Source organism: Equus przewalskii, chromosome 1 (assembly GCF_037783145.1).
Source record: "Equus przewalskii isolate Varuska chromosome 1, EquPr2, whole genome shotgun sequence".
In the NCBI taxonomy this organism is placed as follows: Eukaryota; Metazoa; Chordata; class Mammalia; order Perissodactyla; family Equidae; genus Equus; species Equus przewalskii.
The window spans coordinates 7250089-7265893 of NC_091831.1; the positions used below are offsets into that span (position 1 = coordinate 7250089).

General features: G+C 41.1%; 2 protein-coding genes across 23 annotated transcripts in view; one reads left to right on the top strand and one right to left on the bottom strand.

Moving 5' to 3' along the window:
• The window catches only part of FANK1 (fibronectin type III and ankyrin repeat domains 1), a 112746-nt gene extending 101590 nt beyond the window's left edge, over positions 1-11156 (bottom strand). For 7 of the 15 annotated variants that reach the window (XR_011525135.1, XR_011525085.1, XR_011525104.1 and 4 more), the window contains exon 1: positions 9782-10160. Coding sequence is in view for 7 of the 15 variants with exons in the window: in XM_008525977.2 (XP_008524199.1) it covers positions 9782-9794 (13 nt within the window). In the remaining 8 variants the exon portion in view is untranslated. Of the gene's footprint in view, positions 1-9272; positions 10161-11038 lie in introns of those variants that run through there. The other 8 variants (XR_011524990.1, XM_070568896.1, XM_070569181.1 and 5 more) reach the window with 3 other exon arrangements.
• The window catches only part of DHX32 (DEAH-box helicase 32 (putative)), a 58198-nt gene continuing 46011 nt past the window's right edge, over positions 3619-15805 (top strand). The window contains exon 1 of one of the 8 annotated variants that reach the window (XM_070568010.1): positions 3619-3924. In XM_070568010.1, the coding sequence (XP_070424111.1) occupies positions 3700-3924 (225 nt within the window). In that variant the 5' untranslated portion in view covers positions 3619-3699. Of the gene's footprint in view, positions 3925-9877; positions 10267-10343; positions 11126-13735; positions 13813-15805 lie in introns of those variants that run through there. The other 7 variants (XM_008526005.2, XM_070568628.1, XM_070568065.1 and 4 more) reach the window with 7 other exon arrangements.

Below are 15805 nucleotides of genomic sequence, written 5' to 3' on the forward strand. Positions count from 1 at the left end.
GGTTTTGTACAATCACCTTGTTTGACAATTCCCTGACTCTCACCCAGATCCTTTCAGCTTTCCCTGCACACGAGCTATTGTGGACATGCCTCCTCCCCATCCTTCCGCCATGGGGTGAACGTTGGAAGCAGCTGGTTCAATAAGAATACTTCTCTTGGATTTCAGAATTAGAATTAAGAAAGAAAATTCAGTCTTTCCCTGGGTAGTTGAAACTGATGACATATAGTTGAGAGTTAGCAGTGTCCTTACTCCAAAATATGCAGAGAGTCAGAAGCCAGTCAACAGAGAAAAGAACAACGCCATCCGAGTAGCACATCTGAGCAGACTCAAGAAGGCTGAAGTAACACTTCTGGGCAGCTCAGGGCTTATCCTCAACACATTTGAAACTAAATTAACAAAATATTAAGAGAGAGTAGACTGTTCTCCCCTGGGGAAACTATTTCATTAATAATCTTTGCCTTTGTTTTATTTCCTATATATATAAAAATATTTTTAACCATCAAAAGTGCTTTCTATGCAATGTGCACAAAATAGCTATAGAAGTTTCTTTTATTCTCAAGGAATTAGCACAAAAATATCATCTACTTAAGTTTCAAATTATCTTTATTAACTAGGATTTATGAAATTTGTTCACAAACTGGACAACATGGATATCACGTATAAAATTTATTTTTTTTCACTTAACTAACTACATATTAAATAGTTAAAAGATAGGCAAATGCTGTCGGATTAATAAATTAAACTTTTACACATATTTTCAGATGTTAAAACCAAACAGAATGCTATGAAAAGAATATTGAAAGTATTGAAAGCCCTGATTACTTCTTTTGAATTAAATGTTTTTAAGGTCTTCTGTTAAAATGTTAATTACCAATTTCTGCTTCCAGCAGGTATCACACTAATACTTACACAAAGAACAGAAAACTGGATAACATACAAAAAAAGAAAGAACTCCCCCCAACCCCCCAGCTGTTTGAAGGCATTAGAGTACAACAAATGTAGACAAGACTTGAGGGGTGAAGGTCCCAGAGAGAAGAAAGGAGCACTGAAGTCGGCCCTATATTCTCCCTACATTGGCACTGGGGACATTTGCTCATTCACAGCTGGGGCATGGAAGACAAACAGAGCTTGCAACAGTCACACTGAGCTGGGGAGACAAAAACATTCGAGTTGAAGACTGCCAAACCAACCAAGGCTTAAGGGGCCAAGATCCTAGGGAAAAGGGAACACAGAGAAGTGAGCCCAACAATTCCTCCTTGAAGAATCTGCTGATGACAGATAAGCACAAATATTGGCAGCATCATGATGCTGGGGATCAAAAAACGAAGTATAAGGTCTGCTGAAAAGGAGAGGCACTAGCAAAGACCCCAAGTTTTCAACTAAGATCCCTGAATTGGCTCCATCCTAGGAATAACGGCGAACTGAAAATAGACCACACTCGACTAAATTAAGGAGATTTGTTTGTACCCTACATGCCAACCAAAAGGAAACAAAATCCCATATGGATAATAACCTCTATGATTTTTCACAAAGAATGCCAAGCATTCAACAAAAAATTACCACAGCATGGCTTGCCAAGCAGTGCCATGTCCGCACCCGGGACGCCGAAGCAGAACGTGCACACTTAACTGCTGCGCCACTGGGCCAGCCCCAAACTTACTTAAAATATAAACTAGACACTTATAATCAAATCTTGTATGAGGCAAGGCCCAAGATAACCAAGCAGTTGCTGTCTTAGAACTCTTTAGTAAAAGCAGTTGGTATACTGGGGTTAGTTGGTTTCTTCCAAGTGCTCTAGAGAGCTTCAGGAAAGAAAATAATGAGGGCTCATGGCTTTTTTTCTTCCCCAGCTTTATTGAGATATAATTGACACATAAAATTGTAAGCTTAAGGTGTACAACCTGATGACTGATACACTCCTATATTGCGAAATGATTACAATAGGTTGGTTAACTCCTCCATCACCTCACGTAATTAACTTTTCTGTGTGTGGTGAGAACATTTAAAATCTTTTCTCTTAGCAACTTCAGATATACAACACGGCATTGTTACGTACAATTACCATGTACGTTAGACGCCCAGAACTTACTCATCTTCTAATTCAAAATTTGTACTCTTTGACTGACATCTCCCCATTTCCCCCACCCCCTGGCAACTACCATTCTACTCTGTTTCTATGAGTTCAGCTTACTTTGATTTCACATGTAAGTGAGATCACACAGTATTTGTTTTTTCTCTGACTTATTTTACTTAGCATAATGCCCTCGAGGTCCATCTATCATGTAACAAATGGCAGAATTTCCCTCTTTCTCATGGCTGAATAATATTCCACTGTGTATGTGTATCACATCTTCTTTATCCATTCATCCATAGACAGACACTTAGATTGCTTCCATATCTTGCCTATCATGAATAATGCTGCAAGGAACATGTGAGCACAGATGTCTCTAAAAGATCTGGATGTCATCTCCTTCAGATATATGCCCAGAATTGAGATTGCTAGATCACATGGTAGTTCTATTTTTAATTATTGAGAAACTTCTATACTGTTTTCTATATTGGCTGTACTAACTTACATTCCCACCAACAGTGCACTAGGGTTCCCTTTTCTCCATGTCCTTGCCAATACTTTTTGATAACAGCCATTCTAATAGGTCTGAGGTATTATCTCATTGTGGTTTTGATTTGCTTGTCTCTGATGCTTAGTGATGTCAAGCACTTTTTCATGTACCTGTTGGCCATTTGTGTATCTCCTCTGGAAAAATATCTACTCAGGTCCTCTGCCCATTTTTAAATTGGATTATTTGATTTTTTGTATGGAGTTCTATGAGTTTCTCCATACATTTTGGATATGAACTCCTTATCATATAGATGGCTCGCAAATATTTTCTCCCATTCTGTAGGTTGTCTTTTAATTTTGTTGATTGTTTCTTTTGCTGTACAGAACTTTCTAGTTTGATGTAGTCCCACTTACAGATTTTTGCTTTTGTTGCTTGAGCTTTTAGTGTCACATCCAAGAAACCATTGCCAAGACAAATGTCCAGAAGGCTTTTCCCTGTGTTTTCTTCTAGAAATTTTGCAGTTTCCGGTCTTATGTTTAAGCCCTTAATCTATTTCAAGTTAACCTCTAATGGGAGAGCTGAACATATAAATATACATCAATTACAACATGTCAGAATAACAAAAGCATTAATAAAATGCAGACACGGTACCTAGGAGGCAGAAATTAACTCTGATTTGAGTTGGGGAAGGGTTAGTAGGCAAAGTTTCTAAGGGATGGAGATGTCCAAGAGAACGTTTTCAAGTACAGATAGGTGGCTCGGCAGTGAGTGCATTCCAGGCAGAGACAAGGAGGCAGGAGACTGTGAGAATGAGATGACCCTCCAGAGAAGACAAGGCCAAGGAAGGGTCCCTGACAACCTGGAAGGGGGTAGGGCACAGCTAAAGGACCTGGCACCTGGGATCTAAGAGAAAGGAATGTCTCCTCCCTTCTTTCTGCTTGCCAGGAGAGAAATGCACCCAGAATGCAGGCAGGAGGGTCCCAATGATAAGTATCTCCGGTTTTGTCCTTGGCGTGCCACCCAACCCTGTGAGCATGGAAAAGCACTGAACAGTGGTGTGAGTTGTTTACTTGTTAATGAGTTTGCACACCTTTCTGTACTTAATGAGTCATCCAGGCCATTCGAGGATGATGCTGGAATGCACAAACCCCTCCTTCAATATGGTTGGCCAGTTCAGTTCCTGGGCGTGACCGGGCAAGTCCTCCAGAGTAGGCCTGTCATAACAGTGCTTCCTGGTCCCGTCAAGAGAGGGTATAATCCAAGTTATCAGGAATGGACTTGGGCTGAGAATAATGCTGCGGTGAGACACAGCTGCGATCATCAAGTCGTCTGCCCCTTCCTGTGGCTGGCAGAGCATCTGGAGGTCAGGATTGCAATGAATTTTAGTATATTGATGGGGATTCTAAACTACAGCTATTTCTAAAGATGTCGTTTTTAAAAAAGTTTTAAACTTGATTTATATAAGCATTTACTTCTTAATGTTAATATCTGAATTATAACCTAATTGACAGAATTAATATTCTTTAGGAGCTAAGACTATCTGACAAAAAATTGTTACACAGACTTTTAAAAACATCCCTGGGCTAAATTAATTTATTATTCTTAAAGGCTTACCAGTCTCTCAGATAATTAATGTATAAGTATGCCATGGCAGTGCAAAGATTTTGTTGGGTCTATGATCTGGTGGTCCTTTGGTCCCCAAAATAAGATTATTTGCCTATTTCCTTAACTTTACTGGACAAAATGAGATTCTTGAAACATCTCATTTAGGCTATTAAAGAAAAAACAATGCCACATTTGTAATCGACCTGACACTTATAAGCATCTAATTTAAGTGAACTCTACCTGGAGCATACTCCACAAGAGGCACTTCAAATTTCACTAGTGCACAGCCCCTTCTGTTGTCGAGTAAAATGGCTTTCCTTTTTTAGGCACACAACACTCCTAAGGAAATAAAATTAGATAAGGCACCCAGCTGTTAACAGCAGTGCCATCTATTCCATAACTGCTTGCTCAGGGCTCACTCCATGTCAGGCACAGAGACAGGATGGCAGGCAGGGCAGACAGGGCCCTCTTCCACCTCCGGCGGAGGAAATGGATTTTTTAAATTAACAAAACAATTACAAAGTGTGATCCTTGCTAGGAAGAGAAAAGCACAGAGATAAGAATAACATCGGGGACGGGGAACTGCCTACTTGAGGGAGTGATGGAAGGACTCAGTGAGGAGGCAACATTTGAGCCAAGACCAGAAGACACTGAGTCAGACCTGCCAGAGCAGGAGGGAATGTATCCCTGACAGAGGGAAAAGCTTGTGCAAAAACTCACTGTCCTGAAAGGAGCTTGACATGTTTAAGGGACTGAAAGGCCGACACGCCTGAAGCATAATGCATCCAAGATCATATATGCGATGAGTTTGAAGAGGCAGCTAGATCATAAGAATTTTGAAGGGCTTTTGGCAGGAGAGTGACATGATCGGATGTGTATTTTGAAAAGGTCACTCTGGCTTCCAGGTTGAGCAGAGTTCCGGGTGGAGGAGAGGAAATGCAGAAATCAGCAGAGCCTCCAATCATGGTTTAAGCAAGATGGTGGCTCGGAATACTGGTGATTACGGTAGAGAAGGAGGGAAAGGTGCACATTCAGGGCATATTTTGAAGGTGGAATAAACAGGCATGCTGGTGGGTGGGGTAGATGGGCGTGGTGGTGACTAAAAGAGAGGAATTAAGGATGACTCTCAGATTTCCAGCTGGAGTAACTGGGAAGATGGTAAAATCCTATTCAAAGATGGGGAAGACGGTTGGACAAACAGATTTGGAGAAAGAAGTCTTCACTCCTTTAAGTGTACGTCTCAGTCTCTTAGTCATTGGAATAACTTAGATCTCCATTTAGCATTTCTTTTAAAAGGCAGGTGTGTAGCAGGAAACTGCTGCCTGGCCTGTGGCAGGCCGAGATTTTTTATATAGGGGAGTTTAGGGGGCAGGGAGCAATACAGCTGCAAGTGGGAGCTGGAGGCTTATCTTGATACTGTATTTGATAAATATACACGCTTTTTACTCAAACTGTGTGTTTGCTTAGGGTGATTTGGTGAGCTAGGGAAGATCACAAGAGGGGGTGCTAAAGACCCCCAAAGCTAGCCCTTGATATTGTCACTTACTAAATATTAAGGAAGAGATAATACTGCAGTACTTAAATATTTTTTAAAAACAACAACAAAAAGGAATTTGATTGTGTTTTCCACGTTATTTTATACACAGGTTATCTTCCCAACAGTGCAGTTAGTTTAGGAAGAAAATAATTAAACATGTAAATGTGTAAGCCAAGAGCCAAATCCACTCTGAACAGCCAAGGTTGTGAACTTATTTAATTTGCCCTTTCCCTGAGGAGTCATTTCTTGGATCATCGACTTATCATTATTCTGTAAAACAGTGGTAACCCCTGTCATAGTCTGCCTATTGCCAGAGTGTGATCCAGCTGTGGGGCTGGAAGAGTTTATGTTCATTGGATTTTAATGACTCAGTTAATAAAGGTCATTCCTAAAAGTAATAGAAACCTAAGTGTGTGGAAACAGAATGGATAAGACAGACCCAGGGGATATTTCTAGTAGTTCCTTGGTGTTGTCCTTAGATATATGTTTAATTCTTAAGAGCAATTAAGAAGGATCTTTCCTTTTAATCAATTTACTGATGCAATATTCAACTACGCTAGTAAAATATTATTTGAAACTCCTCAATAATAAAAGGTACCACGTAAACACCAGACTTAAAATGTTAGATAATATTGGCATAACAACATATTGTTAATATAATACTGATAACAGTATAATTGTAATTTTATTGAACTGTAATATTTGTTAATATCATATCCAGTGTTCTCCACTATCTTTGAGAGAATGAAGTAACTTGAGTCTCAGGTGAAATCTGGTTGGATATGAGTCTTGAAGTTAAAAGGGACCTTAAAGAACATTTAATCTTGCCCTTTTAAATATTTACTAACAGTGAATGATTTAGTAAATATTTACCCAAAATAGTGTTTACTAGACTGAAAAAACTGCTTAACGTAAATGGTGATTATTTGAATTATCTAAAATTAAATTGATGGCATTTAAGAATATGTGAAAAGCACAGATCAATGGAACAGAATTAAAAGCCCAGAAGTGCAACAACACATATACGCACAACTAATCTTCGACAAAGGAGCCAAGAACACACAATGGAGAAAGAAAAGCCTCTTCAATAAATGGTGCTGGGAAAACTGGGCAGCCACATGCAAAAGAATGAAAGTAGACCATTATCTTTCCCCACGCACAAAAAATAGACTCAAAATGGACCAAAGACTTGACGGTAAGACCGGAAACCATAAAACTTCTGGAAGAAAATATAGGCAGTACACCCTTTGATATCAGCCTTAAAAGGACCTTTACAAATACGATGTCCTCTCTGACAAGGGAAACAAACAAACAAAAATAAACAAGTGGGACTTCGTTAGACTAAAGAGCTTCTGGAAGGCAAAGAAAACTAAGATCAAAATGAAAAAACAACCCACCAACTGGGAGAAAATATTTGCAAATCATATATCCGATAAGGGGTTAATCTCCATGATACATAAAGAGCTCACACTACCAAACCACAAGAAAATAAACCACCCAATCAAAAAGTGGGCAGAGGATATGAACAGATATTTTTACAAAGAAGATATACAGATGGTCAATAGGGACATGAAAAGATGCTCAACATCACTAATCATCAGGGCGATGCAAATCAAAACTACACTTAGATATCATCTTACACCCATTAGAATGGCTATAATCACCAAGACAAGAAATAATAAATCTTGGAGAGGTTGTGGAGAAAAGGGAACTCTCATCCACTGCTGCGGGGAATGCAAACTAGTGCAGCTACTATGGAAAACAGTATGGAAATTTCTCAAAAAACTAAAAATAGAAACACCATATGACCCAGCTATCCCGCTACTGGGTGTTTATCCAAAGAACTTGAAATCAAGAATACAAAGAGACTTATGCACCCCTATGTTCATTGCAGCATTATTCACAATAGCCAAGATGTGGAAGCAACCCAAGTGCCCAACAACTAATGATTGGATAAAGAAGATGTGGTGTATATATAAAATGGAATACTACTCAGCCATCAAAAAAGACATAATCATCTCATTCGCAACCACATGGATGGACCTTGAGGGCATCATGTTAAGTGAAATAAGCCAGAGAGAAAAAGATACACACCATATGATTTCACTCATCTGTGGAAGATAAACTTACAGACAAAGAGAACAATTTAGTGGTTACCAGGGGGAATGGGGGGGGAGGGAGGGCACAAGGGGTGCAGGGGTACATTTATATGGTGTTTGACAAATATTAATGTACAACTGAAATTTCACAGTTATAAACTATTTAGACCACAATAAAAAATTAAATAAAAAGAAGAATATGTGAAAAGGAATAAATTTAGTCATTCCCTAGATACAGATTAAATATTTTCCACCTCAAAAATCCAATGAGATGAGATACAAATGCATAATTCATACATGTAATAAATTTCTTACATAGTTTTATAAAGCCTTCATGATCTGCTTCCTGTTGACTTTTCCATCCTTGTCTCTTTTTTTCTACCCTTTTCCATCCCTCAGTCTTCTTAGCTACTTTTTTACTAATCTTCCTACTCTGAGCCTCAAAACTACACTGCTCTCTCAGGTCTCAAGGCCTCTGTACAGGGGATTCCCTCTGCCTGGTCCCTTTCCCTCACTCTTTGCTGGGTCCTTCTTCAGGCTAGTATTACTCCCTGCAAGAAGCCATCTGTCCATCTCCTTTACCCCAATCTCAGAGCCCAGGGAGGCTTCGGATGTTCTTGGGCAAGTCTCTGCTCACTTTTTCTGGGACAACAAAACTAACACTGTCCTATCCATTGGTCAATCCTCAACCTCTAGAACAGTACCTGAAACATAACAGATACTAGGAATAAGTGAGTAGATAAAGACGGTGAGCACTGAAGAATTTGATATTTATAGTTTACACTTTTAAACAATAACATAAATACGAAGAAATAAAGTTGCTGTTTTTAAAAGATGTATTTTACTTGAATTCATATATTCTCTAAAAAGAGAATATACATAGCCTGGCATCAGTTTGATAAGAGACAAAAATTTTAGTATTAAAAAAAATTTAGTATTGCTATATGTTAAATTTCTGTCCACAGGTTAGATAAAATAGAATCCAGACGGTTACAAATGCAAATGGCACTTTACTGTAAAATCAACTCAAGCACTACAACGCTCAACTTGGAAGCTTTGTCCTCAGCAAATCAGTTAAAAGAAAGGAAAAAGTCTCTAAAACCGTCTTCTTAGAAACTAACGACCTTTAAAAATGCCAGCATTCCCCCCAGAGAATGGATATGATCTGAGTACTTCCATTTCTGAAATTGTGCAAGAAAAAACGCCTTGGTTTTGAGAGCGAAAATGCCTCCTTCTACACAGGTTTAAGGTCTTTCAAGTCTCTATGGAAAACACTATTCTTCTTTAAGAACAAAAGGAGCAATAAAATACTAGCTTGGGAAAGAAGGACCAAGTGCTGCGTTCCCAGAGAGATTTAGGGGGAAAAAAACCCGTTAAAGCTCTTATTAGATCTGATAACTCTAGACTGCACACCTTTTGCCAAACAATGCGGGAAACAAAAAGAAACTGAATTTTTTTTTTGCGTCTTACCTTGTAGAACATCTAGCAATGAACCAAAAACTCTTGAACAAAGCTCAACTTTTTTCTCCTTCACATCTCAGACTATCGGGGAGACGACGGGGTCTCCAATAAACATAAGACCCAGCCTCGTTGCATGTTCAATTGCTGATATTTTACAAGCACATTGGCTGTTTATAATTAATGAACCAAAGGACCAAACTAAAATAATAACAATGACAGTAATAGTAACAAATGGATTGGCTTGGGGGTAATTTCGGGAAGGAACGCTGGGGGCGTTGCTTCTTCTTGTCCACGCTACCGAGCTCTCCTGTCCCTCTGGCTCGCAGCGGACACCCCCGGCGCTCGTGACCCAACCGGACACACTCGGCAGGATTCAGCCCCCTTTTCTTCTCTCCAAGAGAGATTGCGCGAGGGGGAGACCCGTATTTCCATGTTAAAAACCTTAAAAGCCTGCGGAGCCGCGCGCGGGACGCCGACATTCGTTCCCGGAAGGCCTCGGCCCGCCCCGGCCCCCTTACTCTGGGGCTCCATGGTCAGATGCTCCTGGGCCCCCACGGGCCGAGCCCCGGCGCCGCCGCCGCTGCCCTTCCTAACGCCTCTCCTCCGGGGCAGGCGTCGCTCGGGTTGCCCTGACAACCCGGAGGACGGGGGAGGCGGGGCAAGAAGGACGGCGGGAGGGAGGGACCAAAAGTCGCGAGGAAACGCGGGCGACCACGAGGGCCCGCGCGTCGCTGTGGGGACCCAGTGAGGGTAGCGTCCCCGTCGCCGGCTGTAGATTGGGCCCTTGAGGCCTGGTCGGACGGTCGCGCCCTCCCTGGAGGCCCTTGCGCCCCCGCCGGGGCCTGTGCCTACGCCTTCGGGGCGGGGCCTGCGGGCGTTCCGTCGCCGTCGCGAGGCGTCCGTCGGTCCGTCGGTCCGTGCGTCCGGGGAGCTCGGCCTGCCCGGCGGGGAAGGGTGGCCGGGCCTGTGCCTCCCTCCCTGGACTCGGGAGCCGCCGCTGCAGGTAAAGCCGGGCCGGCGGCACGAGGGGCCGGGGGGGGCCCGGGCGCACCTGTTGCGGCCGCCGGGGGGCCCCTGCCCGCCCGTTGGCCCCGGACGACCCCGCCCCGCCTGGCGAAGGCGGCCTCCCCGAGCTCGCGTGCCGGCGGGCGGAGCGACCTGTACGCACCAGCCCTCCGAGCGGGGGTCCCTCGGCAGCCGGGGCGGCGGCCCAGGCCGGGGAGGGTGGTCCCTTGTGCCACGTTCACGGGAAGCAGTAAGCGAGTGAAGCCTCGTCTGTCGTCAGCCCTGAGCCGGACGTGCTCTTGGACCTTGAAACCCGGGAGAATGCCTTTGCCCTGCCTTGCTCTCCCGTCCCAAGTATCACTTTTCTGGCAGGGGACCCGGGTCGGATCTTTCCGGTTGGGTTAGGTGTTTGTCTGTTTTTGTTCGTTTCCATCCGCCCGGTTTTCGGTTGAGTTATGGAATCAGCCCACAACGTTTTTACCAAAACTTTGTACAAAGGGCTGTTAAACAAATGTAACATTATCCCACACCTTAGTCTTTCACAATATTGGTTTTACAGACACTGATACAGGTTGTGCTTTAAGGAAGCTTTGAGAATCACAAAGGAGTTTTATGATGGTAGGTTGTAAAAATTCAAACAGCCAGGAGAGTGTCATAGGTTAAGAAAAACGAACTGTGAGAAGGAGAAAAAAAATGGAGAAGGAGAAGGAAAAGAATGAGAATGAACGTGCAGGTGGGAGGAAAACGGCGTGATTAATTTCTGTACTCACGTCTGAAGATTATGGCTCCCATCAGTTCCTCCCGCTGCTCTCGACAGTACTTGAGGGAAATGAAAAGAAGAGCCCTTTTTGGGTCATGTAAGTGATTACTCATTCTTTGCCACCAGAGAGATTTCCACTCCATAGATGACAAGGACACCAAGGAGAATTACTTTCTCCTTAGAAAGAGAATCATTCAGAGGTTAATTGAACCTGAGGAGCATATATTCTATGATGGAAACAGACATTTATTACATTCCACCAAATTAAGCTTTCCTGTCTCAGACTATATAGAGACTTTTTCAGATTAATTGTCGAAGCAAGAAGGGCATTTGTGTGTGTATATTGACAAGCAGTGTGATATATACAGAAACCATAATTCATAAGCTAAAATATTAAAGTAATAAATTCAGGTTGGAAAGTAAAGGCTTCTTGGTACCTTAAGTACCTGTTCCTGAAACGTAAAGCAGGGGATGCATTTTTAGACAGAAAGCATCTAAAATAACGCTACTTGTGTACAACGTTTTCAGACTCTGGTTTTCATATCAGCAAAATCATGAATTAGTCTTTTCATACAAGAAACAAACATAGCGGTGCTCATTAGTAATATCATAACCAAAAGTGATGAGATAGTGATAAAAGCCTGGCATTTATTAACATACAAAAAAAGGTAGAGGATTAGGCATTTGTATTTAAAAAGAAGCAGCAAAAGAAAGAAGCATCATTGCAGATCTGTATGCTAGTATAATAAGGACTCAAGAATTTGGTAGTTGTACACAGAGTTTAAGGTTGAAAAAATGGAGCTATGTATTGGTGAAATACTTTATAGTAGTATAGAAGAACGATTTTATCAGCTATGAAGTTGACATTGAGGACGCCTTGCACTGACATATTTTAGGTAATAGGTGACTTTGGCAACTATGAAAAGCAATATTTGATTTTAAGGGGTGGTGTACTTACGGAAGAAATGACTGTGTGGGGTGGAACTAGGGAGAGGAAGAAGCAATGAAGTGTCCAAGGCAGGGATAATATTCAGTTTCTCTTTCTCCCTGCAGCACCTAGTACAACGTACTTGTTAAGTGTCTACTGAATGGATAGAAAAATTACTTAGGATAAAGGCATATGCTTTATTATTGGAGGAAGTATCCTGAGGTCAGGAAGTTGCTAATGGGATAGGGGTTGAGATGGATGGTAAAGGTATTGGTTGTCTCTTTGGGGTTTTCTACCACTGTATTTTCTGTTTCTTTTCACTCATCTGTTAGGATGTTTTTGGTGGTCAAGTGAAAAAGTCCTGATTTTTAAAAAAGTTTCCAAGCTCATGGCTGGCTAGAATAGTTACATTATTGCTTAGTTTGCTGATGCTTTGCGAAATGTAGGAAACTCAAGGCTATCAGCAGGAAGTAGCAAGGTAGCAGTGAAGAGATAGCTGTAGCTTTTCTTTTTGTTTTGTAAGTCTCTTGGCCACATCAGAATTCAAAGTAAAAATAACTCCAGTAGGAAGTTAACATTATTTAATAGAAGTAAGATGATTGGGGAAAAAAAGCAAATGAGTATATTATTTCTGTTTCCTAGTCTTATTATCGTAAGTGGGAAGAAGTTTTCATTTTTGTTTTTGGATTTTTGTTTGCTTTTTGTTTTACCAGAGTGAGAATACTTTTTCCTCTCTCTCTGTTACTTTCTGAAACTCGTAAGTTCAGTCAAAGGTAGAAGACAAATTTCCATTTTTGCTGTTTCCTCTTTGTCCTCCAGATCTGACCTGGTCTGTACTCAGATTGTTGGACTCAAGGAATGCCCCCATCTCTCAGCCCTTTTGCTCGTTCACAGTATAATCGGGCTGCGGGACCATGGTCCCCCTCCCCTCCTTTCTGGAAAGTCTTCCAGAATTAGGCTAATGCCCACTAAATGCCCTTCCCTCTGCTGCTGGGGGCACTACACAATTTGGCACTTAGCCCTATACTTTCTTCTAGAGTTCTCTCTCATTTTATGTATATGAGTCTTGTGTCTCTGATTAAATTAAACATTTTAGGAGCTGAGTCCCTGACTTAGGCTTCTTCTTTATTTCTTTTAGCTCATAGTGAGTTTTCAGAGTATACCTGATAATTTCAATAGGATCATAATAGAAAGAGGCCAAGCCTTTAGTCAGGGATGATTGCGTTATTTCTAGCTATGCCACCTGGGAAAGTCATGACCGATTATTTCCTCTGATAAGTGGGGATAATAAAACCTGCAATGGTTGTCTAATAGTCAAGTTGTGAGACTCCAAATAAATGTGCTTATCATGTGAATGAAAATATCTTGTATATTGTAAAGAATTTCTTAGCTATAAAGGGTTGTTATTGATTCAGGCATACAGCAGACATTTATTGAGCATCGGCAGTGTGTTAGGTACTTCCTGGCTTCTGGGTTGCTATTCGTAAAGCGAATAGGAAATGACTGGATGGACTGTGTGTGAGAGCAGGAGGGCTTCCTAGGCAGAGGAACAGCTTGGGCAAAGGCACAGAGGCAAGAGAGGACAGCTCTTAGTAGTAGTTCATTGTGGCTGGAGCAGAGAAAACTTAGCAGAAGAGTGGAAGGAAGTGAGGTTGGAGAGGCACATACAGGCTAAGTCAGAAAGAACCTAAGGAGTGAAGTTTTTATCTTGAAGGTAATGAGAAGGATTTGGGTCATGATCAGTTTTGCATTTGAAAGGGATCACTGGCAGCTTGTGAATGACGATGGATGGAGAGCCAACGTTAGAGACAGAAAAAACAAAATTGGAGATTTTGCAGTAATTCCATGAAGAAATGGTGAGATAACGAGGCAGTGGTGGTGGGAATAGGCAGGAGGGGCCACTGAGAGGTAGTGTTGGTGGGCCTTGGTGTTGTAGCGGGCTGAGGAAGACAGAGTAGCCAGGGAGGACGCCCAGCTCAGAGGGGGATTGCTCTGCGAGTTGTTGAAACTGGAACGCAAAAGAAGGAAAGAAGTCTTTCTTTTTCCTTTTCTTTTTGAGGAATGGGCTAGATGATGTTCAGTTTTGAACATAAACGTTTGAAATGCCTCTCCTCTAAGTTGGGATGTCATGTAAGCTGTAGTTGGACGTGTAGGTCTGGAACTAAAGAAAGAAGTCTGACATGAAGATAGACGTTTGGATTAAGCATTCGGCAATTGAAGTTAAAATGTGAATGATTCTCTGCAGGGAGACTATGTGGAATGAGAAGAGGGTCAAGGATAGAGCCCTGGGGTACTTAGGTATTTTACATTAGAAGGAGGATGTGGTGGAAGAACCCAAGGAAGCTAAAGAGGAGTGGCCAGAAAAGTAAGCTGAAAGTCTGAAAAGCTGATTATAACAGAGTCCCTACTCTCGAGGGTTCGTGTATTGGCATTCCCTGAAATAATCACATTTTCCTCAACCTGCCATAAAATGCACAACATAGTTTATCAATCTATTATTGTTTTATTAAAGTTAATCCAAAAATGACTACCTATTACTTTGGTACCAAAAAAGAAAATTTCCTGATATTTGTGGTTTTTCACAGTCTCTGTTTGGAACAACAATTCGAGTAAAATGTGACCTCGGGAGTTATGATGATGCCTCAAGCAAATACCGTCTTTGAAAAAAGATGGGTAAAAAGTTCATTTTGTGTATGTCGAAGGTCAGATGAATACGTTAACTCCCTTGGGGAGACTGGCAGGCGCCTGTTCCTTAGATTTCAGCTTTTATTGGTTCTCATCCATTTGCTCAGATGTCTACCTCGACTGCCTAAATAAGCCAAATTAATATTTTAGCAAACTTGATTAACTCTGCTTTTACTCAGTGTTAGTTTTTAGAATACTTTACAGTAAAAGAAAATCGTCAAAATAATACTGAAAAGCACTGAATGGCCCATTTGAAATTCTAGCAAAATTTACAAAATTTCCCATGACTTACAAACATCTCTGTGGGGATTGATATGTTATTATGATACATAAGCATTGATTGAGCTTGGGAAGTCTTTCTGTGTATAAGTCTTAAAAGTTTTAAAGTACCAGTAGAATGTAGGATTCTTAAAAAAAATTCATTTTGCAGGATTGGTTATTCAAGCCAGTATTTGAGTTAAAAGTGGATCATGTGGTATGAACTAATATTGAGTTAAAAGTGAATCATTTTTTTGAGTGTTTTTAAAAAGGCGATTAACTTGGTTTGCTACTTAAGATCAAAATAAAGTTAACTTGTTAGAAGTTTAGAAATAAGGTTATTAAAATAAATTCTGAATTTTTACCTTACCTTGTTCAAGGAAAGTTTTAAGTAGGTAGTGGAAACCAAATAGGATATACTTTTGGGAGCTCTGAGCCAGTTAAAATAAAGGCAGACAAAGGGGTCACCTTCTAAAGTCCCAGTACTGATAAGTCTGTTGTTTGAATTAAAGTATAACATGCTTAGGAGATAAAGTTTACATGTTAAATATTTGACTCTAACTCCACGTGGGTGATTAGAACCATGTTTTCTCAATTTTTCAATGCTTTTCTTTCCATAAAAGAACTACACGTTTTCTGTTTTATGTATATCTTCCAGACCACCCTGCCTGACATCGCTCATAGTGTCAAGTATTTCTTCAACCCACAGTGTTGCAGCGTGAGCCCATGTTCTTAATATAGTCAGGAAGTGCTGTGGTTACACCTACACTGTACACTTGACGGGGATTAAGCCAAGATCACCTGCTCTACCACACACAAGCTGCTAGAAGCCAGATAAATTAACTAAATCTCCAAAGGCTTAAATGTCCTTATTTGAAAAATGGAAATAATAAAGTAAACCCTCAT